Below are 25932 nucleotides of genomic sequence, written 5' to 3' on the forward strand. Positions count from 1 at the left end.
GTAAATCCTAAAAATCTCAGATTAAATAAGATCTTAAAAGGACACTTTTTTTTTTAAACTGAGTATCCACACTTAAAATTCAGACAGCCCTCTTGCCTGTTGGACAGGAAATCTTTTAAGATCCCCATTGGTTCTCTTTCCCATGTGGCCCACATCTGGTCCAAGGGAAATTCTCACAGAGCCTTTGCCTTGACATATTCTGGGTGTGGTGGCCACCCACACAGCCTCATCTATGCCCACCTCCAAAGCAGCCAGCTCCCCAGCTCCCCTTCTCTCCATTTCTAGAGGGTCAGACACTCTAAGTGAAAAGATACATATCAAGATCATCAATGAGTACAGGAAAAGAAACCAACCTCTGGGTGTGTTTTGGCAGGTGTGTGTTGGGGAGGGGAATGGGTAGTCACAGCATAGTTCCTTTTAAAGGAAATCTTCATAAACCCCCTCCAATTTTCACACTTGAACTTTTATAGTCTTGATGAGGATGAATGCTTTGAGAACTTACTAGTTCCTTGAACTTCCTCTGAATTTACATCTTGCTCACTTTGGAATTTCACACCCATGATGTCTTGGTCAGAATTCTAACTTACCAACCTGGTACGCTAGTTTATATCTTTGGTCAAAACCTCTCTTTTAAATCCCATCTTGTCTATCCACCTGCTGAAATGACACCTCCACTAGAATGTCTTGAACCTAATAAAAATCAAATTCCTGATTCCACCCCTGTCCCTAAACTAATTCCACACTCTGCTCTTCCACCTCAAAAAACAGTATCATCTTCCCAGTTGCTTAAACCAGAAACTGGACATCTTCCTTGATTCTCCCTATTTCTCATTGGCCTAAACTACTTCAACAGCCTCCTTCCTGATTTCCTTGTTCTCACTCTGTCCTCCCTCCAACCTGTTCTCCACACAGCAAGCAAAGTAATCTGTTTAAAAATGTGTCACTGGGCCCCATCTGTTTCCTCCACGAACTTTACTAGATTTTCTAATTCTACACATATTTGCATGCTATATAGAACTTATGCTCCAGGAGAAAAGGGACCATGTCTGGTTTCTCTCTTCCAAAGTACCTCACAGTGACTAGCATATCATAGTAACTCAATACATAGTTGTAAAACACAATGAAAAACAAAGGACAAATGCCATTTCACATCATGAGTTTCTTCGGGTTTGATTCAGCTCCTCACAAACAAATAGCTTCCAGACATCCAGCTGCACCCCCACTTGCCTCCTTAAATATCTGGTCCTCCTCCCGCAGGCGCCTTTGCTCCACTTGGCGTCGACCACTCTCTTCAGCTTCTCGCATCCTCCGCTGCCTCTCGGCCAGCATGGCAAAAGCATGGATCCTCCTCTCTTCCTGTAGTCTCACTAGCTCTTTGGACAGAAAGTCAAACATGTCTGCCAGCACCCTTCCTTCCAGTCCAGCCAAATGGTTTTCAACCAGTGAGACCTTAAAAATAATAATACATTTTTAAGGATTCAAATTCTACTAAGCATGGGGATGTCTAAGAAGGATGCTGGATTACCCAGAACTCCTGACAGCCACTTCACTTTCAGAATGAACTCAGTGTTATTAGGACAATCATCATACAGTTTCACTCATACAGGGAATATAAAAAGTAGTGAAAGGGATTATAAGGGAAAGGAGGGAAAATGAGTGGGAAAAATTAGAGAGGGTGGCAAAACATGAGATACTCCTAACTCTGGAAACAAACAAAGGGTAGTAGAAGGGGAGGTGGGTGGGGGGAATGGGGTAATTGGGTGATAGGCACTGAGGAGGGCACTTGATGGGATGAACACTGGGTGTTAAACTATATATTGACAAATTGAGCTTCCATTAAAAAAATAAATTAAATAAGATAGGAATAAAAAAAATTTTTTTAAAGGGATATTATCACTAGGCTGGCCCCATCCCAAGAGTTCTTACTAAGAAAACTTATGATACAAACTTAGACATAAGAAAGTGATTGCTCAGTCAGTCACTGACAGGTTAGACTCCTCAAATTATGATGAGGATTTAACAAAACATTTCTGTTAGTATCCACACAAGTTTTTTTTTTTTTTTCATTTTTATCTAGAAGGTAGAGTGCTTCTATTTTCCCAGACAGGAAGGGAAATGTCAGGGTTTTTATTAAAAAGATTTTTTTGGAGCTCAATAAAATGGAGTCTCCAAGAAATTCACTCAGGATACCTTTTAATTTTTTTTAAAGATTTTATTTATTTATTTATGAGCGACAGTGAGAGAGAGAGGCAGAGACACAGGCCGAGGGAGAAGCAGGCTCCATGCAGGGAGCCTGATATGGGACTCGATCACGGATCTCCAGGATCACACCCTGGGCTGAAGGTGGTGCTAAACCGCTGAGCCACCTGGGCTGCCCACCCTTTAATTTTTTAATGCTTGGTTCTTTGACACAAGTTTGGGGAATTTTAAGTTCTTGAATCATCAAAGTAGAGAACTGTGAGACTCTTTATTCTTTTAAATAACTTCAAAGTCATTAAGAACTATCTTTGAAACAGAGCAGGAAAAAGCCTACAGGTCTATGTAAGTGTTGAGGTAAAGTTGGGGCCTGGAGTATCTATTTATGGACCCTTCTGTCCTGGCTTTGACACCTGGAGAATAAAAGTGTTTAAGAAGACTGCTTCCGGGGGGATCTCTGGGTAGCTCAGTGGTTTAGCACCTGCTTTTGGCCCAGGGCGTGATCCTGGAGTCCTGGGATCGAGTCCCACATTGGGCTCCCTGCATGGAGTCTGCTTCACCCTCTGCCTGTATCTCTGCCTCTCTGTCTCTCTCATGAATAAGTAAAATCTTAAAAAAAAAAAAAAAAAAAAAAAAAAAAAAAAAGAAGATTGCTTCTTTTGCAGCTTCATCCTGTTCCTTCTCCTATCCTCAGGTATAAGGGGAAAGGGCTCTTCTCCCAGTCTGTACTGGGTTCTGTACTCCTTCTGTACTGGGTTCTTCTCTGGTTTGTATCGAAGGGAGGTAACAACACAGATCTCAAAGGTGATGGAGCTACTGGTAAGACTGTCATTCAAGTGTGGACATCAGCCCCAACACCCTTCTCCTCCTCCTCCCTCACCTCCCAGCCCATACATGCTTTTTAACTACAAAGTTCAGCTTTACTTACATGATAGAGGGCGGTGGAAAGGAAGGGTCACATGAAGAGTGCCTCACTACTGCTTACATTATAAACTGATCATTCAGCCCAGAGACCACAAATGAATCCTCTCCTTGTCTCAGGATCACAAGCTCCTTCAGTTGGGGGGAGGGGGGCAGATGCAACCTTTAAAACCCAAGATGGCTATTTGTTCATGTACAGCCTCCTCCCTCAGCAAGAAATTTGAGAATGCTAAGGTAGTGCAATCTAATTTGAAAATTAAGTAAAAATATTTAGGAAGGTGATTTTGCTGTGATCATATCATGCAATATATTACATAATAGGGAACTGTGCATTTTCTGCACTATTCCCCATAGAAAATACAAGAGGAGGAAAGAAAAAAAAAAAAAGAGGAGAAAAGGAGAGGATCAGTTGGAGGTATATGTGAGGTGCCCCCTCCCTCAGATTCCTGCATATCACTGATGTATCCAGGTAGACGAAAGGTAAGCAGGGTGAGAGTCCTTTGCTAAGTGACTGCTCTTTCCATTAACTCCTCCTTTAGCTGTTAGGTGACATGATAGCAGTTAAGTATGTGCCCACTAACTGGGACAGATGAGTTAAAAAGCCTGGACTGGCTTACGTGTACCTGCTAATGTCTATAATCAGAAACTTCAAAGGGCCAAGGAGGGCATTTTTCTACCCAGTTTCTGGGTCCTGGCGCTCCCATCTGAACAGAAGCACAGGCCCTGGCTCTCTCATTTCCAGGACTCTCAGACCTCCAGATTCAGAGACTCTAGTGTCCACATTCCCTTATTTCTCTGGTCTCTCTATTGGGTCTGTTAGCCTTTGGTTTTCCTCCTCCCTCGCCTACACCAGCTCCTCCAAACTCAGAGACCATCCATAAGCCCAGTGTCACGTAAAAGGACTAATGTGCTCATTTCCAAGCTGCTTACCTTTTGTGCCCAATCCCACATGGCCCAAGCAGTACATGTGTTACTAAGGGTGGGTTATATTAACTTCACTGTGAGTTTGCTTTTTTATAACACCAAACTGGGCAAATTGATTCTTTTTCATATTGATTTATAGGTTAAGTGGGAAAGATAGTAAAATCCTGTCTACCCTTTGGTCAGCAACATTAAAAGCTGCACACATGGACAAATGCCAGAAGAAAATAGGAAAAACATTTACAGTTGTTGAGTAGAGCTGCAATTACCAGCTGTTGTCAGATGACATGATGAGAGCCACAGAATACCATGAGATCTTAACATATTTAACATGCAGCTTAACCAGCATGGGCTAGGTACAGTTCCAAAACTCATAAAATAAGTGCTGATATTTTAAAACAAATCTCCTGTCTTTTTTTTTTTTTTTTGCTTTTATTTTCATACTGCTGAACCCCCACTGAAATATAGTAGAATCATCAAATACTTAAGAAAATTGGAAGGAAAAACCTTTTTAAAATATGGGATTTGTCCTTTTTTTTTTTGCAAATAAAATAAGACCATATTCAGTTCAGTGAGGGCACCACCCCCCCATTCCAATTCTAGACTGCAGCAGCATTGTTTAAAAATGCCAACTGATAGAGTGATGGGATGGGGGTGGTGGATGTTTCTTTGTCATTTCATTTACTGTTCTTATGATGCTGCTTGTGCAGTAATAACAACCTGAGGAGACAGAGTCACAAGAAATAAAGGAAAGAACCTTGTGCTCATGCAGGTTTCTCTGCCGCTGTAAGGCCAGCGTCACTTGCTTCTCGGCTTTCTTCAGCAGCCTGTCGTCCTCTTGCAGTGCATGGCTGGTGCGTAGCTCCTGGATCAACTCCAGTCGCTTTTCCTTGCCTTCAAACATCTGTAGCAAATCAAATCAAATCAGAAAGAAACTTGCAGGTTAGCATCCCTCGTGCGAGGCACAAGGACTCCTGCTGTGACTGGTGAGGCACTTGTGAACAGTGGTGGGTTTAGTTCTGCCCTCTGGGACCACAGAGCTTAAAGCCCAGCCCTCTTTTCTGCACCGTCAGCAGCTCAGGTAGAGAAAGAGTTGTTAACAGTTGTTTACTCAATTTCTTAAAATGTCTCTCAAAGACAAAATGGTTACTATAGTGTCATATAAGAAACTTGAATCTCCCCTTCATTTTCTGTGCTCTTTCCCTAAGAAGCCTGAGGATGGATGGTATTTTTTATAGTCATGCTTTCTTTTTCTTTTTCTTTTTCCAAGAGATCTGCCCCTAGTTTATAATACATATAATAATGTCTGCTGTGACATTTTTCCTGGGGAAATACTCAAGGAGAGTAAAGAGTAATGCTGGACATGAGATGCTCACCCAGCTTCTCTGGACATACTAATTATAACTGAGTCTCTTACAAGTTACAGCTATAAGAGGACAAAAATTTTTTTAGCTGGTGCTTTATATCAATCCATTTTAAAATTAAAGTGTGCTTGTACAAATAACATGGTAAAGGCTCTATAGTCAGGAAGACCAGAGCTGAATTTGCTAGCAGTTAACATAATCTCAGACTCACATCACTTGCCTGTAAAATGAGGTAACTAAAAGGAAAAAAAATGAGATGATAGATGTAAAGTAAAGAATATACAATGTGAGCTTACATTAGGGGTTCGAAACTGTAGTTAGTATTACTTATCTGTTTATTATTCAAATATTGCTAGCTATATGCAAACTCAAATAATTACAACTTTACGGAAAATTAGGGAATCCACTTGGTTTGTGATGCCTTAATAGTTAAAATTCAGGAGCACCTGGCTGGCTCGGTTAGTAGAGCACGCAAATCTTGATCTCACGGTCCTGAGTTGAAGCCCCATGTTGGGTATAGAAATTACTTACATAAACTTTTTTTAAAAAAAAAGTCTAAATTCAAGCAAGAAAATTGCTAGATTTAGCAATTCTAAGGAAGATATTAATTTCACCTTGCCTTGGTTACAACTGTGACAAACAGCAAGCAAGCAGATCCTTTCTTTCCTTGACACCGTGCTGCCCACTTGGCAAACTATGACAGTAGAAAGGAATGAGCAGGTCATGCAAGAGTATATAGCTCCATAAGACAGCAGGGTGCAAGAGGGAATTCACCCCAAAGAACCAGTACATACACATTCTATATATCTATTCTCAAAGGAGAAGCACAGGACCAGTGGATAGACCCTACACACCATGTTCTGAACGACTCTTCCCCGAAGTAACTTTTGAAGGTAGATCACAGCCATTTCTATATCTTCTTCTTCCTAAAAGAACAAAGTAAGAATCAAGCAGCTTGAGAACAGCAGTGGTCAGCATCAAATAGTTTTTTGAAGACTTAGATCAAGCAAAAGAGATTGTGCTAGATGCCAAAAAGATTTAGAGAAATAAATAAGGCCTACACTCTCATTGAACATAGAGTATTTTAAATGTTACTTACTGTATTGTTAAAATTCATCATTTTTATAAGACATCATTAAAAAATCGTATCAAAAGCAAAAAATTCATTCTACCCCTACAAATTAAGCCATTTTCATTTTTCTATATTCCTTTCCAGCAAAATCTTTCTTGAAGCAACAAGTATTCCTTATAATATCTCTTTTGCAATTGTTTTTTTTTTTTTTTTCATGTTTGATCAAGAGTAGACTAGGAATACAGCTAGTCTATGTCAGAGTCTAGAGTAAGGTACTTCTCACAAGAATTTAGATAAACTGGTAAAATCAGAATGGACAAGATTAGCCACCACGAAAATCACCTTAAATGACTATGTTTTTTTGCTTTTGACAGTCTGCAAATCTATTAAAGTACCTCTGAATACAAAAGAAAGCAACAGAAATCAACAGCATAAACACATTTAATAGACGATGTGTTAACCATAGGAGTGATTGGCACAAAGTCTAGAAAGGTGGATGTCCAGAAGCATATCCTGGCCAGTCAGTGAGAGTACTGCAGTATCTCTACACAGGTCACACAGGTGACCCGTCAGAGGCATTAATGAGATCTGTCAACTCCTTTCCCTCTGACATAGCACAACAACCTTATTAATATGATCTGGCTTCTTGTGAGAATTGCCTTAAACAGGGAGATAATGGGCTGAGAAGAAGGGTTGCTAAGAATATCCCCATCTACCAGGCAGTTATCCTCCCACTGAGCAGTACATTTGTATTGTGTACTGCTCTCTAGGAGTTTCTTGGTCAGGTGGGGGGTGAAGGTTTTGAAGGGGGAGGGTGGCTGTCAAGTCCGAGTCAGTCCTAAATCCTGACTAACTCTGGTACCTTGGCCAAACTGGGTTAGGAGATCTATGAAGGTGAGGTATGACCCTGGTCAGGGTGAACTCTTTGAGCCAGTCCTACCTCAGAAGCCAGCCTGTCCTCATGACATCTCTGGCACTTCACTCTTCTCTGACTTCAGCTGTCCAGAAGCCACCTCCCTATGTTGCAAGATGGTTATGGTAACTGATCGTCATTTGATCTTTTTTTATTTGACACACATGAGGAATACCTTTTGATGCCTATTTTTCTTGTCATTTTGCTTATTTGTGTGTTTGATGTTTGAAGCATAAGAATATATGCCATAGAAGTCAGATATTGAGAAGGTAATCCTGTTAAATTAGGTTTGTTTTTAAACCAAAGTATCTAAGGATAAACAGACAACAATACTGAATTTAGCATTTCGAATAAAGTTTCAAACTTACATTGGAACTCATTTCCAAGGTTGGCGTTGGAAGCCGAGGTTGAGGTACAGCCTTTCTTTGAAGGAAGCGCAGAAGTTTCTTTGGTTCAAGAACTTTATTCTTCTTATCCAATATTGCCTGGAATAACACCAACTAGCATCACTTCTTACCTTTGTATTTTCTTCCACTACTAGATCTAGACACAGGTTTGAATATCAATCAGAAATAATCTTCACTATGGCTATGCCAGGACTTTTTGAATAAGGCCAAAACTGGGTGCTTGTATGACCCATGGAATAGTACGATACTCCTAAACATCAGCTAAACACTCAGTAAACAGGGCACGTAGGTTTTATCCATTTTAATCAAAGATTTGGAGGTTTAAAAAAAATTGAGATTTTAAAAGATTTGGTCATGTGTGTGTGCAAGCAAATCCCTGACTCCTTTTCTTCTACAAGAGCCAATTAACTGTTTAAAACAAGTTCCTGGGCAACAGAAAATTTCCCCCGGCCATAAATGACAGAAATCTGTTATGTTCTGTTGTTATGAAGGAACTGAGGAGCATTAAAGGCAATTGTCTCCAAGTGAAGAAAGAGCTTTCCTTTGGCCATGAAAGCCTGCAGCTCACATTTTCTGAAAATGAACTTGTTTCCTTGTGAAAGAGTATGTGTGTGTTTTGATTTCAACATACATTTTATTGATTTTACTTTTGATCACCAAAAGCCCCCCAAATTATACATGACATTATAATTTGTTATAATGGTTTTGTTCATTGCTTCTGTTTTCAGCCATACGGGGATACTTTTAACTTAAAAGTATCAAAAAGCCTGATCTCTGTTGTTTAAAAATCATACTTGAGAATCATGTTTTTTATCATATAATTTTTACATTAGTTTTCCCACAGAAAATACAGAGAACATAGATAAAAACAAGTACTAAGCCAAATCTTGAAATAATAAACATATGAAAATTGAGTAAAATTTGAAACCACATGACATTATTGTGGTTTTAACAGAACCCTCTGAGTTTCTACAAGATAAAAACTGACACCAAATACATAACAGCTCTAATATATAACAGTTCTACAATAACCACAACAACAGACTCAACAGAAAGCAGCAGCAGTCTAAAAAAAATAATAATTCTGAAGTCAAGCATCTCTTGAGTGTGTTGCCCTGAAGAGCACTACAATGAAACCATTTTAAAACCAATCATTTATAATATGTTGGTAGGGATCTGGGAAAACTGGCACTCTCACATATTCAGCATTTAGTACGCATTTATGTAAGAAAATTTGTCAATATCCATCAAAACTATAAATGCAGGCATATTGTGGGCCAGCAATTCATGTCTAGGGATTTTCTTTTAGATATGTTCATACATATACTAAATTATATGCAAACAGCATTATTTTTGATACAAAAAACTTGGGACTGGTTAAACATGTTACATTTATATTATGATGTATCATGCAAAAAATGATGTAACACAATTACGGGATGATCTCTAAGATATATTAGATAATAAAAGCACAGACAGAGCAGTGTGGATTATGTATTAACATTTGTGCAAAAAAAATTTGTGTAAAAAAGTTGAAGATACTTATAGGTATTTATATTTATTTTCATATATTTCTAAATATACACATATACATATTGGTCATGTGTGTGTGCACACATGAGATCTCTACATGGAGATATATATAGATACAGATATATTTGCCTGTAAGATATCTCTGGAAGGAAAACATCTTATACCAAAGCCAAGAGTTCAGATAAAAACAAGGACAGTAAAAGAATGTGAATTCTTTGATACCATCAGCTACAACAAACATTAAACACAGCCCAACATCTAGCCAGATTAATATAAATCCCACCTATAGCCTATTTACCTCAGTTCCTATTGCTTTATAACAGATGTCAGGCTTTCAACAAAAAAACTAAAAGGCATTCCAAAGGCAAGAAAAACACAGTCTAAAGAGAGAAGTAACTATCAGAACCAGAGTCAGATATGATATAAATGTTGGAATTATCAGACAGAAAAATTAAAATAACAATGATTAATATGTTAAGGGCTCTAATGGAAAAGGTAGATGACATGCAAGAACAGATAAGTAATGTAAATAGAGATAGAAACTCAAAGAATCAAAAGGAAAGGCTAGAAATCAAAACATTGTAACAGAAATGAAGAATGCTGTCAATGGGCTCATCAGTAGACTCAAAAAAAAAATAAAAGAAACCAGGAACTTGAAGATATGTCAATAAAAACTTCTCAAAGTGAAATGCAAAGAGAAACAAGGAAGTAGAACAAGATATCCAAGAACTGTGAAATGATATCAAAGGAATAATATGTTTAACTGGGATACCAGATGGAGAAGAGAGAATGCAGAATAAAATTTGAAATAATAATGGCTGGAAACTTTCCTAAAGTAATAACAAACACCCCCCACAGATCCAAAAAGCTTAGAGAACACTAAGCAGGACACACATGCACATGCGTGCACACACATACACACACACACACACAAAACACCTCAGGCATATAATATTTAAATTAGAGAAAACCAAAGACCAAGAGAGAAGTTTGAAAGTCGCCAGAGAGAAAACACACCTTAACTATTGAAGAACAAAGTTAAAAATTACAGTGGAATTCTAGTCAGAAACCATCCATGCAAAAAGAGAATAATGGGAAATCTTCGAAGTGTTGGGAAAAACTCCCACCAACCTAGAATTCTACACTCAATAAAATCATTATTCAAAAGTGAAAAGATCACAATTTTAAACTTACCTGTTTCAAAAGATACTATCAAGAAAGTAAAAAGACAAAAAAATAAGAAGACATCCCACAGACTGGGAGGATAATCTGTGAATTGTATATCTGACAAGGGTATAGTCCTTGGAATATATAAGAACTCCTACAACTCAACAATAAATAGACATTAAAAGTAACATCTATAATAAACAAACAAAAAGACAACCCAATTAAAAATGAGCAAAGGATCTGAATAGACATTTCCCCCAAAAAAAGATATACAAATGACCTGGGGTGCCTGAGTGGCTCAGTTGGTTAAGTGTTTGCCTTTAGCTCAGGTCATGATCCTCAGGTCCTAGGATCAAGCCCTGTGTCTTCTCTCCTTCTGCTAATGCACACACTCTCAAATAAATAAATAAAACCTTTAAAAAAAAAGATACAAATGACCAAAAGGCACATGAAAAAGATGCTAACACTCATTAATCATTAGACTAATGCAAATTTAAACCATAATGAGAATATCACAGTACACACACTAGAATGGCTAAAATAAAAAAGATAGGCAGGAATAAGTGATGGCAAAGGTACAGAGAAGGGGATCCCTGGGTGGCTCAGCAGTTCAGCGCCTGCCTTTGGCCCGGGACATGATCCTGGAGTCCCGGGATCGAGTCTCACATTGGGCTCTCAACATGGAGCCTGCTTCTCCTTCTGCCTGTGTCTCTGCCTCTCTCTCTATATATATATCTATCATGAATAAATAAAATTTTTTTAAAAACGTACAGAGAAATCAGAATCCTCATACATTCCTGGCAGAAATGTAAAACAGTATAGCCCCTTTTGAAACAATCTGGTAGTTCCTCACAAAGTAAAACAGTTATCTGGTGACCCAAGAATTCCATTCCTAGGTACAAAGCCAAGAGAACTGAAGAACTTATGTCCACACAAAAATGTGTACTCAAATGTGCCTATCAGCATAATTTATAATAGATAAAAAGTAGAAACAACTCAAATTTTTATCAACTGATGAGCAGATAAACAAAATGTGATACATCCACACAATGGAATATCATACAGTCATAAAAAGTAATGAGGTACCTACCTACAACATAGATGAACTTTGAAAACATCATGCTAAGTTAAAGAAACCAGACATAAAAGGCCATACATTGTTTGATTTCATTTATATGAAATGTTCAGAATAGGCAAATCCATAAAAGGAAAGATTAGTGGTTGCCAGGGGCTAGGGGGAAGAAGGTAATTGTGAGTGACTGCTAATGGGTACAAGGTTTCTTTTTGGGATAGAGAGTATTTTGGAATTAGAAATTGGTGATAGTTGAACAATCTTGTGAATATGTATACTATAAACAACTGAACTGTATATTTTAAAAGAGTGAATTTTATAGTATGTGAGTTATATCTAAAAAAGAAATCATATAGGAGAAATAAAGACTTGCTGAGACAAACAAAAACAGAGAGTTCATTGCCAGGAGACCTTCCCCGTAATAATTGGTAAAACAAGTTCTCCAGGCAGAAGCAAAGTGATATAGGTCAGAAACTTGCATTTCTATAAAGAAAGGAACAGTGGAATACAAAGAATAAATGAAGGTAAAATAAAATATTTTTATTTTTAATTGATCCAAAATATAACTGTTAAAGCAACAAGAGTAAAAACGTATTGGGTGATTATAGCATATGGATCAGTGCAATGAATGACAGCAATGCCAATGGACAGTAGGAATGAATGGGGAATAATATGCTATAAGGGACCTGTACTACATGTAAAGTGATAATATTATTTGAAGGTGTACTTAGATTATTTTATATGTAAACTCATATACTAGTTCACAAGACAAACATACCTAAGTTTCAAATAGGGATTACTGCCCATAGAGCAAAGGAGTTAGAAGTTATTTCAAAAAGAGTGAAAATTCCTGCAAACTTAGAAATTTAAAAACCTAAATACTTATAGGTTCAAAACTGTAACAGATATTTTTAAAAATTAGATACTAGTATTGATAAACACTCCATATCAAAACTAATGGAATATACCAAAGCCAGTGTTTTGAAGGAAATGCTTAGCCTTCAATACTTATTTATAAAACTGATGAGTGCCTGAAAATTAATGAACTACATGTCTACTCTAAGTTAGGAAAAGAACTACAAAACAAAAAGAAGAAAGATATATATGAATGGGAGTTACTGCAAATGAAGTAGAGAAAATCAACAAAGTCAGAATTTCGTTCTTTAGAAAAACAATACCAAGAAAATTAATAAGCCTCCAGCAAAAATGAATAAGGAAAAAGAGTAAGAGCACAAATAATATTATAAATGAAAAAAGGCATGATTATAGTACAACAAACACTAAAAAGATTTTAAATAATACTACCAACAACCATATGTCAAAAAATATGAAAAGCTAGGTGCAACAAAATCTATAAAGAAAATGTAATTTTTCAGGATACCTGGCTGGCTCAGTTGGGTTATAAGTGTCCCACTCTTGGTTTTGGCTAAGGTCATGATCTCAGAGTCATGAGATCGAACCCCTAAGTTGGGTTCTGCACTGGGCATGGAGCCTGCCTAAGATTCTCTCTCCTCCTCCTCTCCCCCTCTCCTATCCCTCCTTAAAAAAAAAAAAAAAAAAAAATTAAAGTTAAAAAGAAATTTAAAAAAAAGAAAAGTTAATTTACTAAAACAATGCAGATAGTTCCGTAAGCAGTAAGGAATTTGAAGGAGTGGTTGGAATTTTCCCATGAAGAAAACATCAGTCTCATAATTTTAATAAGAATATTCTACCAAACTGAAGAAATAGGTCATTTTATTTTATTTTATTATTTTTTTTTTTTTTAGAAATAGGTCATTTTAAACCTATTTAAATTCTTTTCAAAAGTAGAAAAGAAGGAATACTCCACAGTCATTTCAGAAGACCTGGATAACTCTGACACCAATGCCATACGTAGTCAAAATGAGAAAGAAAAAGGTGATTTCACTCATGAATATGGAATCAAAATTCTGATAAACTTATTAGTAAATCAAATCCAACAATGTATTGGTTTTTTTCTTTTTCAAATTTTTATTTAAATTCTAGTTAACAAATAGTATAATATTGGTTTCAGAAGTAGAAATTAGTGATTCATCACTTACATATAACACACAGTGCTCATCATAACAAGTGCCCTCCCTAATACCCAACACTGTATTGAAAATAAAACACCTTGACCAATTTAGGTTCATTCCCAGTGCATAAGAATAGATGAATTTTGTAAAAAACAAAACAAAAACCTATAAATGTTCCTTATTACCATAATTTTAAAAAGAAAAATATATAATTACTTCAATTCATACAGATAAAACATGATAAAATTCAGCAGGAACCCATGATTAAAGTTTCAGTAAATGAGGAAAGAAGAGAACTTCCATACTCTAATAAAAAGTGTCTGAAAAAAACTCTTACAGAAAGTGAGAGAATAATGAACACAGTTCAGAATGGGTAAATGGAGATAGGGGAATGAGGTGAGAAAGAACCACATAGATACACATGAATTATTGTCAAAGTCCTAAATTTTTTTTATTTTTTATTTTTTTTTATTTTTTTATTTTTTTAAAGATTTTATTTATTTATTTATGATAGTCACACAGAGAGAGAGAGAGAGGCAGAGACACAGGCAGAGGGAGAAGCAGGCTCCGTGCACCGGGAGCCCGACGTGGGATTCGATCCCGGGTCTCCAGGATCGCGCCCTGGGCCAAAGGCAGACGCCAAACCGCTGCGCCACCCAGGGATCCCCTAAATTTTTTTTAGAGAGAGAGCATGGATGTGCACCTTGCAGGGCTGGGGAAGGGGGATGAGGTGGGGGAGGGAGAGAATCTTAAGCGGGCTCCACATCCACATGGAGCCACAGCAGAACTTAATCTTACGTCCCTAAGATCATGACTTGAGCTGAAATCAAGAATCAGATGCTTAACCACCCAGGCGCCCCAAGGTCCTAATTTTTATTTTGATTATGGGCTTCTGTGGATTATTCTATTACTAAAACCAACTGAACACACAAACACATGGACCAGTGATGAGATTATGTCATGAACCTGTGAGCCTCAAAGGGTAGTTCCTGCAGATCAGCATTACCTGGAAACTTGTAACAGCTGCAAATACCCCAGCCCCACCCCAGACCTACTGAATCAGGAACTTTGGAGGTTGGGCCTAGCAACATGTGTTTTAACAAGTGATTCTGATGCATGCTAAAGACTGAGGAGCGCACTCATAAATCACAAGTTCAAGAGTCTGTACGCTTGTAGTCCAATTAACAAAAGGGAAGCACAGCTGGAAGATGCCATGTACTCGTTTCATGAGGACAACCATTGCACTTTCTCATGTGGTTGGGCTTTAAACCAGATTAGAGAGCACTTGAACATGATTCCCTTTCTTCCTGATGCCCTGGGAACATTCTAAAAGAGAGAAAATGAAGTCTTTTTGACTATTAAAACCAGCAGTAATTCCTAACACTAGAAACCTGCTACCCCTAAACGCAGTGTCAGGTTTTATTATGTAGATCCAAAGTCAGAACCACTTTTAGGAAGTAACATGACTCCTGCAAATTGGGAGAAGAGCCTCCAGCAGATTTTCCTACAGCTTGAAATGAGGGGGGAAAACACTGGTTCAGCATAGCACTGGCAAATTCCAAAAGATGAAAGTCTGGAGAGGAGAAAAAATGTAGAGTGATGTGTTGAGAACTACTGGACACTGCAGTTTTGGAGATGGGGTATCTCACTGCAAAAGTCCTACTAATAGCATCTTGTTCTACCTTATGAACCTCTGCCAACTCATGGTCCATCCTTGCTGCCCTCTTGAGAAAACCGGCTTTCGTGGTAGTGACTTTTGGCTTCGGAGGTCTGATTCGGGGTTGTGTCACAAAATCTGGGAGACTTGACTCAAGTTCAACTAATCCTACAGGAATGAAGTACATGTTTTTAGTATTCAGTGACTGCAGTTGGCGTTTGAAAGCATATTGTTAATTTTAGTAGCTGTTTGCCAAGTGGTTTCATTTGGAATCGATCAGATATATAGCTCACATAATTGAAGTGGCCCCAAAACATAAAGCAAATTTGTGCATAAATTAGCTCATGTTCTCAGTGATTTAGACCATAAAATGCAAAATGCATTCTAATAAAATATTTCCCTAAAAAAAGGAATGAGTTTTATGATAATAACCAACAGAAATTTAGTGGACCACCATTCTATCGGGGATGTACACCGATTTATCATATTCTGCTCTGGAGAGTTCAACAGTGTGACCACCAACTCATGATCTTGGCCATGTGTATGCTTCAACTTGTCAATGAAAATTTAAATAACCTAAATAAGCCTCTCTGGGACTTGATGAGAAGTATAGCCCTCACCATGAATTTTATCCCCTAGTTATCCATTTCGTTACCCACTAGCTTTCTAGCACTTCTTCTTTAAGGGCTGATTTCATGATAAGTTCCTTGTTTACTTTCTAAAGCTTGTATAAAAGCTTTTTTGGTTTCATTTTTCTGTGACTTTATTAGTGACATTGAACACGTTTAAATGTTTAGTAGCTAAACACTGATATATTGTTATATAGTGGATCCATTTACTTGGGTCTTAGGAGTTTTTATTGGTTTGTATGAACTTATATTAATAATAATAAATGTGTTCATTGCTATTTCTTGAAAATATTTTTATTTGTTGTTTAGCCTTTAATCTAATATTTCTAGTACTTTAATACTGCTACTACTGGACTTGTAATTATGTAAATTGCTTACCTTCATAGGTGTTGAGATAGTAGTTTTTTACTACAAAGTCCTCTGAATTGTTGTCAGGGAAACGACCAAGACGAGACAGAGGCCCATAGACCTGTGATGCATAATCAGAATAATCCTTGATGATATTTCTTCTCTCTAACTTCCCTTCTATATTCCTTCCCTTTCCCGCAAGTTTTCTGATTGCTAGAATAAAACATACCTCTGTGACTATCTTCAAAATATTGTTCTGAACAAATGCATAATAATAGGCCAGTTCTACTTTTATTCACAGGGAAGCTACTCAGCGGAATGAATTTCAACGATGGCCACTCACTGCAGCCGGAATGTAACACTAAGAACAGAGGTCATCTGTGTGGACCAGATCATCATGAGACAAGTGCAAGTGACAGAAGCTGAGTCGATTAGTGTCCTCAGTTGGTATGCAACAGAAATCTTTTATAATTGCATTCCAAGCTCTGAGGCAAGAAGGGGTATTCAGTAACAGTTTGTCAAGCTAATGAAAGAAACTCAAAGTAACCCAAAAAAACCATGGTCAGTGGAGATTCGGAAAATTATTTTCTCCTAGGAAAATAATTGCAAGGGAGGAAAGACTACAGGTTCTTCGATAATCTCTTTCCATCTTGGCTCACACCAGAATAAAGCACAATGTATCCCAGCTCAGAGCTCTTCAGAACTGTTTGGCAGTGGGAGGGAAAAGGCTCAGCTGTGCACACTGGGAGTTTACTCATTAAGGACTCATGCTTACTACCTCCACCTGTTCCTTTTCTTTCAGATCTATCATAGAGCCATCCCTGCTGAGGGCTCTACACTGTGCACTCTGGATGGGATTAAAATCATACTGTGGGACTGCAAAGTCTTATTTTAAGAGGTGGCTGCAGGCACCACTGCTTCCTCGTGGGCATTTATGTTGGTTCTCCAAGCTTTTGTGTGGGACTTGGGGTTTTGAAACGAAATATAGTTTACGTTTGTTATGTATCTTTTTTTTATTAGTTTCAGAGGTAGAATTTAGTGGTTCATCAGTTGCATATAACACCCAGTGCTCATCATATCAAGTGCCCTCCTTACTGACCATCACTAAGTTATCCCATCTCCCCATTCTCCTCCCCTCCAGCAACCCTCAGTTCATTATCTACAAAAGTTAGTCAACTCATCATTAGTTATATCAGGTACCTAAAAGAAAAAATGCTGACAATATCTAAGTGCATATCTAGCAGCTAGTTAAAAGTTATTTTCTCACATCAAGAAAGCGTTAAAAGTTCAACTAAAAATAATTCTTTTTGTTTTCAACTAAAAATAATTCTACGGAATTTTTATAATTGTTTTACTTTTGCTAGAAAAATAACAAATTTGATTTTTTAAAAATTATGATTAATCTATTATGCATATAAATTGTCAATTTGCACATATAATTGATATTATTTTATAAGTAAATTACATTAGAAGTTACTAAGCAACCAAAATTATAAAGTTAAATACTAATAAGTTAAAAAATTAATTTTATTTAATTTTAATTTTTATTATTACTTTCTTTGAGAGGGAGGGGGCGCTAGCAAGGGGCAGAGGGAGAGAATCCTAAGCAGGCTCCATGCCCAGTGAGGAGCCCAACATGGGGCTTGATCTCACGACCCTGAGATCATGACTAGAGCCAAAATCAAGAGTCAACACTTAACCAACTGAGCCATGCAGGTACCCTCTTTTTAATTTTTTTTTAAAGATTTTATTTATTTATTCATGAGACACAGAGAGAGAGATTGAGAGAGTGAAAGAGAGAGAGAGAGAGGCAGAAACACAGGCAGAGGGTGAAGCAGGCTCCATGCAGGGAGCCTGATGTGGCACTTGATCCTGGGACTCCAGGATCACACCCTGGGCTGAAGGCAGGTGCTAAACTGCGGGGCCATCCAGGCCCTTTTTAATTTTAATTTAAAAATATTACATATTATTTTTTTTTAATTTTTTCATAGTTATTCTTAATCACCCACTGACTGCTCTTTTTATGTCTACAGATATAGTACATAAACAGATACACAGTATACCCATGGTATTAAAATTTCATGGGAGGGGGTAAGGAGAAAAGATGTCTAAATGTATCACTTAGGAGCAATAATAAAAAAGGTTGAGAAAATAGGGCTCTCTATCCAGGACTTCAACCCATGAATATGGGAAGCCCGACCCCTTTCACACGCACACATGCACACACACACACTTACCCCATAGTGTCAATAACCTGACTACCTGTTGGAACATCATTACTTGGTTTTCTTAGTGAAGAATTTTCCTCCACTCTTCTACTTTTGAGAAGTAATTCATCTCTTTTACTTATTTAATAACATTAGGATGCAAAAGAATTCTATCTAAATGAGGTTTGATCAAAGATTCAAAGCAAAGCCAACCCTCCCATTCTCTTCATCGTTAATATGACATCATTACCTACTACATGTGTGTGCTGAATCTGTGCCAACTTTGCCTCCTTCGCTTCCTGCAGTTGAGACCATCGGGCATTCAAGTGCTTCATGTTCACTTCATTTTGATTCTCATCACGTTTTTTCAGCAACTCTTTTAGAACTTCCAGACGAATCTCCTGTAATCTTTAAGTAAATCACCAAACATAAAGAAGTGTTTGTTATCTCAGACTATTCTACTAGGGAGAGAGGAAACACCAGCCATAAACAGAATCTTCTCTTTGGGCTGGTACCATATTCATGTATTTAAAACGACCACTCTATCAAAGTGTGACAGATACATTGGGTGTTTGGGGGAGGCAACTCCTAGTGGATCTCTCTATAACAGGAATATGTATGGGACACCCGGGTGGCTCAGCAGTTTAGCGCCTGCCTTCAGTCCAGGGCGTGATCCTGGAGACCCGGGATTGAGTCCCACATCGGGCTCCCTGCATGGAGCCCGCCTCTCCCTCTGCCTGCGTTTCTGCCTTTCTCTCTTTGTGTCTCTCATGAATAAATAAATAAAATATTTTTCAAAAAGGGAATATGTATGGGCATAGTTCTGAAAGGCAAAGAAGAGTATTCCAGGTAAATAAAAGGGTTCTCTAGGCAGATGGGTCTAAATGAACAAGAAGATGTCTGTGCACAGTTCCAGGTCCACAGGTATTGGCTGGAGAGTTAAGTAATACGAGTGAAGAGAAAATGAGACAGCATGCTATTTTAAGAAATACATGTGAAAATGTCAGTGTCTGGCACATATAGACATTAATCAATCTTTGTTTCCTTTCCCCTTCCCTTCATCTTGTTCTCCTAAAGTTGCCTTGCTCATGTTTATGCAACCATGCACACATGACTTCAAAATCTGTACCTCCAGCCCAGGTATTTCTGAACCAGAATTCCTATCTACTTGAATTTCCAGCAATCCTGAGAATCTCAAAAAAATTCACTTATTTTGTTCTCCCAGAAATCTACCCCTTCTTATCTTCTTCCCTCCCCTAACAATTCCTCCTCTAAAACACTTCTCGCATCCAGTCCCTATCTCATGTTTTTTTTATCATCCCTCTCCTAACTTGGACGCTAGTTGCTAATCTAGTCTCTCCTTCCAATTTTGCTCCACACAGCTGTCAAGATTTTCCTTCCTAAAATAGACATTTGAACATTTTATGCTTACTTAAAAATTCATAGAGTAATTTATTCAGCCACTCATCTGTCAAATATTTATTAAATCCTCACCATATGCCAGGCAGGAAACAAACAATGATGAACAAGATCAAACACCTTCTCTCAAGAAGCACTGTTCTATTGGAGCAGGCATATCAACTAGCATTTTTTTAAAGATTTTATTTATTTATTCATGAGAGACACAGAGAGGGAAAGATGCAGAGACACAGGCAGAGGGAGAAGCAGGCTCCATGTAGGGAGCCTGATGTGGGACTTGATCCTGGGACTCCAGGATCATGCTCTGGGCCGAAGGCAGGCACTAAACCTCTGAGCCACCCAGGGATCCCCCAACTAGCATTTTATAAAACAAAGAGATAAAAAAAAAAAGAGAGAGATAAATACCAGACCAAAGGAATGAACACCATGGGAGAAAAAAGAACAGGGCAACTATGGTTAGCGCTATTCCCAATGGATCCAGGAAGATGGAGAAGGCTCCCTTACTGTACTAAATTACAGTAATTTAATAATTACTATTAAATAGTAATTTTCCTATTACCTCTGTAGTCTTGAAGATAAACAAGGATTGAGATTTGCCACATAGATGAGGAAAAAGTGAGGCCTTGGCAGAGGAAAGTTCAACTCAAAGGACTAGAGACAGAGCTAACATGTCATACTGGTGGAGCTTCTCAAAGTGGACTTACAGGAGAAGGTGGAGAAGTAGTGAAAAGTGAATATGGAAAAACAGGTGTTTTAAAAAAAAAGCCAAAAGCCAATTGTCACTTTTCTCTCTGGAGTTAGAAATTCTAGGTTCATTCTCAAGTTCATCACTTACCTCAATTTCTTCAGCCATATAACAGACATAATAGTACCTATCCCATAAGGTTGTGAGCATTAAATGAGTTAATGGTAGAACAGTAGTTCCCAAACCTGAGCATGCCTCAGATAATTTGGAGTCCACCACCTGACTCAGTAGGTCTGGGATGGTGCCCAAATATCTGGATCTCTAACAAATTCCCAGGAAATTCCGATGCTGCTAGTTTGTGGACCACAATTTGAGAACCACTGGCTTGGAACATGGCTCCAGCACACAGTAAGCTTCTACAAGTGTAACATGCTCTATGAATATCATCATCATCACTAATACTATCTTCCTGATGGCTTTTTACTCACCCTTCAACACCCAGCTACTTTCTCTCAGTAATTTTCCCAAATCTCCACCCATCCCAAACAGAACTAGCCAGAAACATTATAAATGTTCCTAGTGCCCTTCTGATAAGAATATACCTCTCCAAATTGCAGCAATAAATTTAATTTTGATACCTACTTTGCATTCTTTAATTGCAAGCTTTTACCAAAACATCACACAGTCTGGACTTGGGGTTAACAGAAGGTGTTATAAAAAGATAAACATACTTTGAATTCAGAACCATGCTAAGTCTCTGTCTTGGTTCTTAGCTTTCTTTTGTGTAAGTACACTGACAGGTGTAGCATTGCTATGGGCAATAAAGTGCCTTAGTGCAGCACAGAACAAAGGAAAACCTCAACAAGTTCCCTTTCTGTTTAGTACACTAAAAACTATAAAACATCTTGATGAAAGAAACTGAAGATGACAAAAATAAATGGAAAAACATCCCATGTTTCTTTATTGTTAGGGAGTTGTAATTTTGGGGTTTTCATCATTTCCACACATTCTAAGGACAGCTTTATTACTGAAAATACATTAAAATTATTGAAAACCAGAAGTACCTAAACATATTGTTATTTATGCACTGTGAGTTCATCTCTTAATTGAGGAATTCCACAATTTGTCTTTTAAATAGAAAATGCTCCCATTAACTGTAGCTAGAACCCAGGATGTCCTGACTGTGAATTCAGTATCAAAGGGACTAAGATGATTAGCTAAGAGGCTGAGGGATATAAAGAGGGCCACGGTCCAGGCAGAGGTGCACTGGGAATGAACAGAAAGGGTCAGTTTGAAAGACTGATGAATGGATAAAGAAGATGTAGTATGTGCATGTGTGTGTGCATATCTCCACACATACACACAATGGAATATTATTGGGCCATCAAAAAGATAAAAAATTAATAAATAATAAAATAACATAAATAAAAAAAGATTCAAATATTGCCATTTGTAACAAAGTGGATGGAACTAGAGTGTATTATGATAAGCGAAATAAGTCAGTCTGAGAGACAAATACCATATGATTTCACTCATAAGTAGAATTTAAGAAACAAAACAGATGAACATATGGGAAGGGGATAAAAGAGAGGGAAGCAAACCATGAGGCTCTTATCAATAGAGAACAAACTGAGGGTTGATACAGGGAGGTTGGTGAGGGATGGGCTAGATGAGTGATGGGTATTAAGGAGGGCACTTGTTGTGATGAGCACTGGGTGTTATATGAAAGTAATGAACCAATGAATTCTAATCCTGAAACCAATACTGTACTATATGTTAGCTAACTAAAGTTTAAATTAAAATTTTTTTAAAAGAAAGACATTTTAGGGGTGCTTGGGTGGCTCAGTCAGGCTCAGTCAGGTAGGTGAGCATCTTGGCTTCAGCTCAGGTCATGATTCCAGGGTCCGGAGACTGATCCCCATGTCAGGCTCCCTGCTGAGTGGAGAGCCTGCTTCTTCCTTTCCCACCGCAGCTCCTTCTGCTGCTCCCCCCTGCTTGTGCTTTGTCAAATAAATTTTTAAAATCTTTAAAAAAAAAAAAAAGGCATTTCAGTGGGATTCTATGATAATAATTAGATTTTTCTTTATTTTTTTTTAATTTTTTTATTTTTGATTTTTTAAATTTATTTATGATAGTCACACACACACACACAGAGAGAGAGAGAGAGAGAGAGAGAGAGGCAGAGACATAGGCAGAAGGAGAAGCAGGCTCCATGCACCGGGAGCCCGATGTGGGATTCGATCCTGGGTCTCCAGGATTGCGCCCTGGGCCAAAGGCAGGCGCCAAACCACTGCGCCACCCAGGGATCCCTAGATTTTTCTTTAAAGAAAAAAGGGGAAAAAAAAAAAAAGAAAAAAGAAAAAAAGGGGAGCCCCAGTGGCTCAGCAGTTTAGTGCTGCCTTCAGCCTGGGGTGTGATCCTGGAGACCCAGGATCCAGTCCCACGTTGGGCTCCCTGCATGGAGCCTGCTTCTCCCTCTTCCTGTGTCTCTGCCTCTCTCTCTCTCTCTCTCTCTCTGTCTCTCATGAATAAATAAATAAAATCTTTTAAAAAGTATAAAAAATAAAGAAAAAAGGGGGGCAGCCCTGATGGCCCAGTGGTTTGGCACCGCCTTCAGCCCAGGGCCTGATCCTGGAGACCCGGGATCGAGTCCCACGTCAGGCTCCCTACATGGAGCCTGCTTCTCCCCCTGCCTCTGTCTCTGCCTCTCTGTCTTGAATAAATAAATAAAATCTTAAAAAAAATAAAAATAAAAATAAAGAAAAAAGGAAAGAGAAGAATCACAGATGCTTTGAGAAATTATTCAAATCTGGGTTCCATGCTTAACTTTACATACAAAGAGAGCAATATACAGTTTTATGTTGTTAGAGAGAAAATTGTAGAACTATTATTCCTAAAAGAACCAGAAATCCAACTTCCTAACTCTACAGGTAGAGAGCTGCCTTTAAACCCATACATTTGGGAAAATGCTTTACAGATAAAAAATATTTATATTACTCCACCAGCACAGGTGCAGATGTCTCAGTAATCTAGAACTTACTTTTCAATCTCCTGCTCTCTGAAGGCCCACTCCTTCCTTTCCATTGCATTCATCATCCTTCTCCTCTTCTCAAACTGGGAGGTGTCACTCAGACAGGGAAGAGTGGCTTCCCAAGCACGTTTCTCCCGGGCACGTTCTATCATCTCAACTTCAGCTTGTCCAGCTGGGAGCCCTCGACCTGGATGATGAAGCAAAGCACTTTAGAAACACATGGAGAAATTCATGTACCATTTACGTTCTTTCAGCTCCTGTCCTCTATAACTTCAAGGGTTATGAAGGATGAAATGACATTAGGAAATATCCTCATGATGTGCCTCACAACTGGTTATCTGTGTCCTGTATTACCTCTTGTTAGTTATTTGGCCAGAAGACATTTTAGTTGCATATAAGATGCTAGACAGTTTGAAGAATATTACTGAATAATCATACCTTGGAATGCCCTGTATTAGACAAATCCATATTTTTAAATGCAAGGAAATATCAAAGTAGCTTACAAAGGTCATAGATGGTAAGCAAGTAGAAATCAGGATTTGAACATGGCAATCTGACTCTTGTGGTCTTATTTACTACTCTATACTCCCTCTCCATAGAGAAATAAAACAAAAATGAACTCTATATTCAAACCCACAGCTAATTTCACACTCAACAGTGGGGTTGAAAGCTTTTTCTTTAAGATCAGGGATAAAACAAGAGCCTACTCTTATCACTCCTATTCAAGATAGTACTAGAAGCCCTACCAGAGCAATCAGGCAAAGAAGAAATAAAGCCAACCAAATTGAAAAGGAAGAGGTAAAATGGTCGCTGTTTGCAGATAACATGATCTTATACATAGAAAACTGTTTTCTATCAAAAACAGAACAAATGAATTCAGTAAAGTTGTAGGATACAAAGTCAACAGATAAAAATCAGTTGCATTCTTAAATATAAACAATGAACTACCTAAAAAACAAATAAAACAATTCTATTTATACAAGAATCAAAAGTAATGAAATAGGGAGGCGCCTGGTTGGCTCAATTGGTTAAGCATCTGCCATCAGCTCAGGTCATGATCTTAGAGTTCTGGGAGTGAGCCCCACATTGGGCTCCTCATTCAGCAGGGAGCCTGCTTCTCCCTCTGCCCCATTCCACCCTGCTTGTGTGCTCCCTCGCTCTCAAATAAAATCTTAAATGATAATAATAATGTAATAGAAATAAATTTAACCAAGGACATAAAAGATCTATACACAAAAAACTATAAAATATCTTGATGAAAGAAACTGAAGATGACAAAAGTAAATGGAAAAACATTCCATGTTCACAGATTGGAAGAAATAATTTATTAAAATATACATACTACCCAAGGCCATCCACAGATTCAATACAATCCCAAGCAAGATCCTAATGACATTAGTTTACAGAAACAGAAAAATGAATTGTAAAATTCATATGGAACTATAAAAAAACCCAGAGAGCCAAAGCAATCTTGAAAAAGAAGAACAAGGGGTGCCTGGTTGGCTCAGTGGTTGAGTATCTGCCTTTGACTCTGGGCCTGATCCCAGGGTCCTCGGATAGAGTCTCACATCAGGCTGCCTGCAGGGAGCCTGCTTCTTTCTCTGCTTTCAAGTCTGCCTCTCTGTGTCTCCCATGAATAAATAAATAAAATCTTTTAAAAAATAAAAGAAGAAGAAGAAAAGGCATCACACTTTCTGGTTTCAATCTATATTACAAAGCTACAGTCATCAAAGCAATATAGTACTGGCATAAAAAACACATAAGACTAATGAAACAGAATCAAGTGCTCAGAAATAACCCAAATATAGTCAACTAGTATTGACAAGGAAGCCGAGAATTCTCAATGGAGGAAAGATACTCTCTTCAATAAATGGGGCTGGAAAAATTGGATATTCACATGTACAAGAGTGAAACTGAACCTCAATCTTACACTAATCATAAAAATTAATTTGAAATGGATTAAATACTTAAATGTAAAACTCCTAGAAGACGACATAGAAAGAAAGCTTCTTGATATTGGTCTTGGCAATGATTTTTTTGGATATGACACCAAAAGCACAAACAAAAGCAGAAATTAAAAATGGGACCACATCAAACCAAAAAGCTTCTGCACAGTGGAAAAAATGAGCAACAAAATTAAATGACAACCTGTGGAATGGGAGAAAATATTTTCAAACCACGTATCTGATAAGGGTTAATATCCTAAATATATTAGGAACTCCTACAAATCAGTAACAAAACCAAAATAATGCAATTAAAAAATGGACAAAGGACCTGAATAGACACTAATTATCAGAAAACTACAAAAGAAAAACACAATTAAATATCACTTCACACCTGTTAGGATATTTGTTTTC

At 37.9% G+C, this 25932-nt stretch overlaps 1 protein-coding gene and 1 long non-coding RNA gene across 5 annotated transcripts in view; one reads left to right on the plus strand and one right to left on the minus strand.

Annotated features, from left to right (window-relative positions):
• Nucleotides 1–18035, plus strand: part of LOC140625093 (uncharacterized) — a 56719-nt gene extending 38684 nt beyond the window's left edge. Inside the window, exons 4-5 of the long non-coding RNA XR_012024469.1 lie at nucleotides 16535–16680; nucleotides 17036–18035. This is a non-coding gene — a long non-coding RNA (uncharacterized lncRNA). The remainder of the gene's footprint in view (nucleotides 1–16534; nucleotides 16681–17035) is intronic.
• Nucleotides 1–25932, minus strand: part of CFAP91 (cilia and flagella associated protein 91) — a 104377-nt gene that overhangs the window by 27610 nt on the left and 50835 nt on the right. For all 4 annotated transcript variants that reach the window (XM_072812341.1, XM_072812342.1, XM_072812339.1 and 1 more), the window contains 8 exons: nucleotides 23585–23762; nucleotides 18691–18848; nucleotides 16264–16446; nucleotides 15282–15424; nucleotides 7756–7872; nucleotides 6257–6328; nucleotides 4796–4942; nucleotides 1228–1449 (listed from right to left, as the gene is read on the minus strand). In XM_072812341.1, coding sequence (XP_072668442.1) covers nucleotides 1228–1449; nucleotides 4796–4942; nucleotides 6257–6328; nucleotides 7756–7872; nucleotides 15282–15424; nucleotides 16264–16446; nucleotides 18691–18848; nucleotides 23585–23762 — 1220 coding nt within the window. The remainder of the gene's footprint in view (nucleotides 1–1227; nucleotides 1450–4795; nucleotides 4943–6256; nucleotides 6329–7755; nucleotides 7873–15281; nucleotides 15425–16263; nucleotides 16447–18690; nucleotides 18849–23584; nucleotides 23763–25932) is intronic.

The sequence above is a fragment of the Canis lupus genome, chromosome 35 (genome assembly GCF_048164855.1).
Source record: "Canis lupus baileyi chromosome 35, mCanLup2.hap1, whole genome shotgun sequence".
In the NCBI taxonomy this organism is placed as follows: Eukaryota; Metazoa; Chordata; class Mammalia; order Carnivora; family Canidae; genus Canis; species Canis lupus.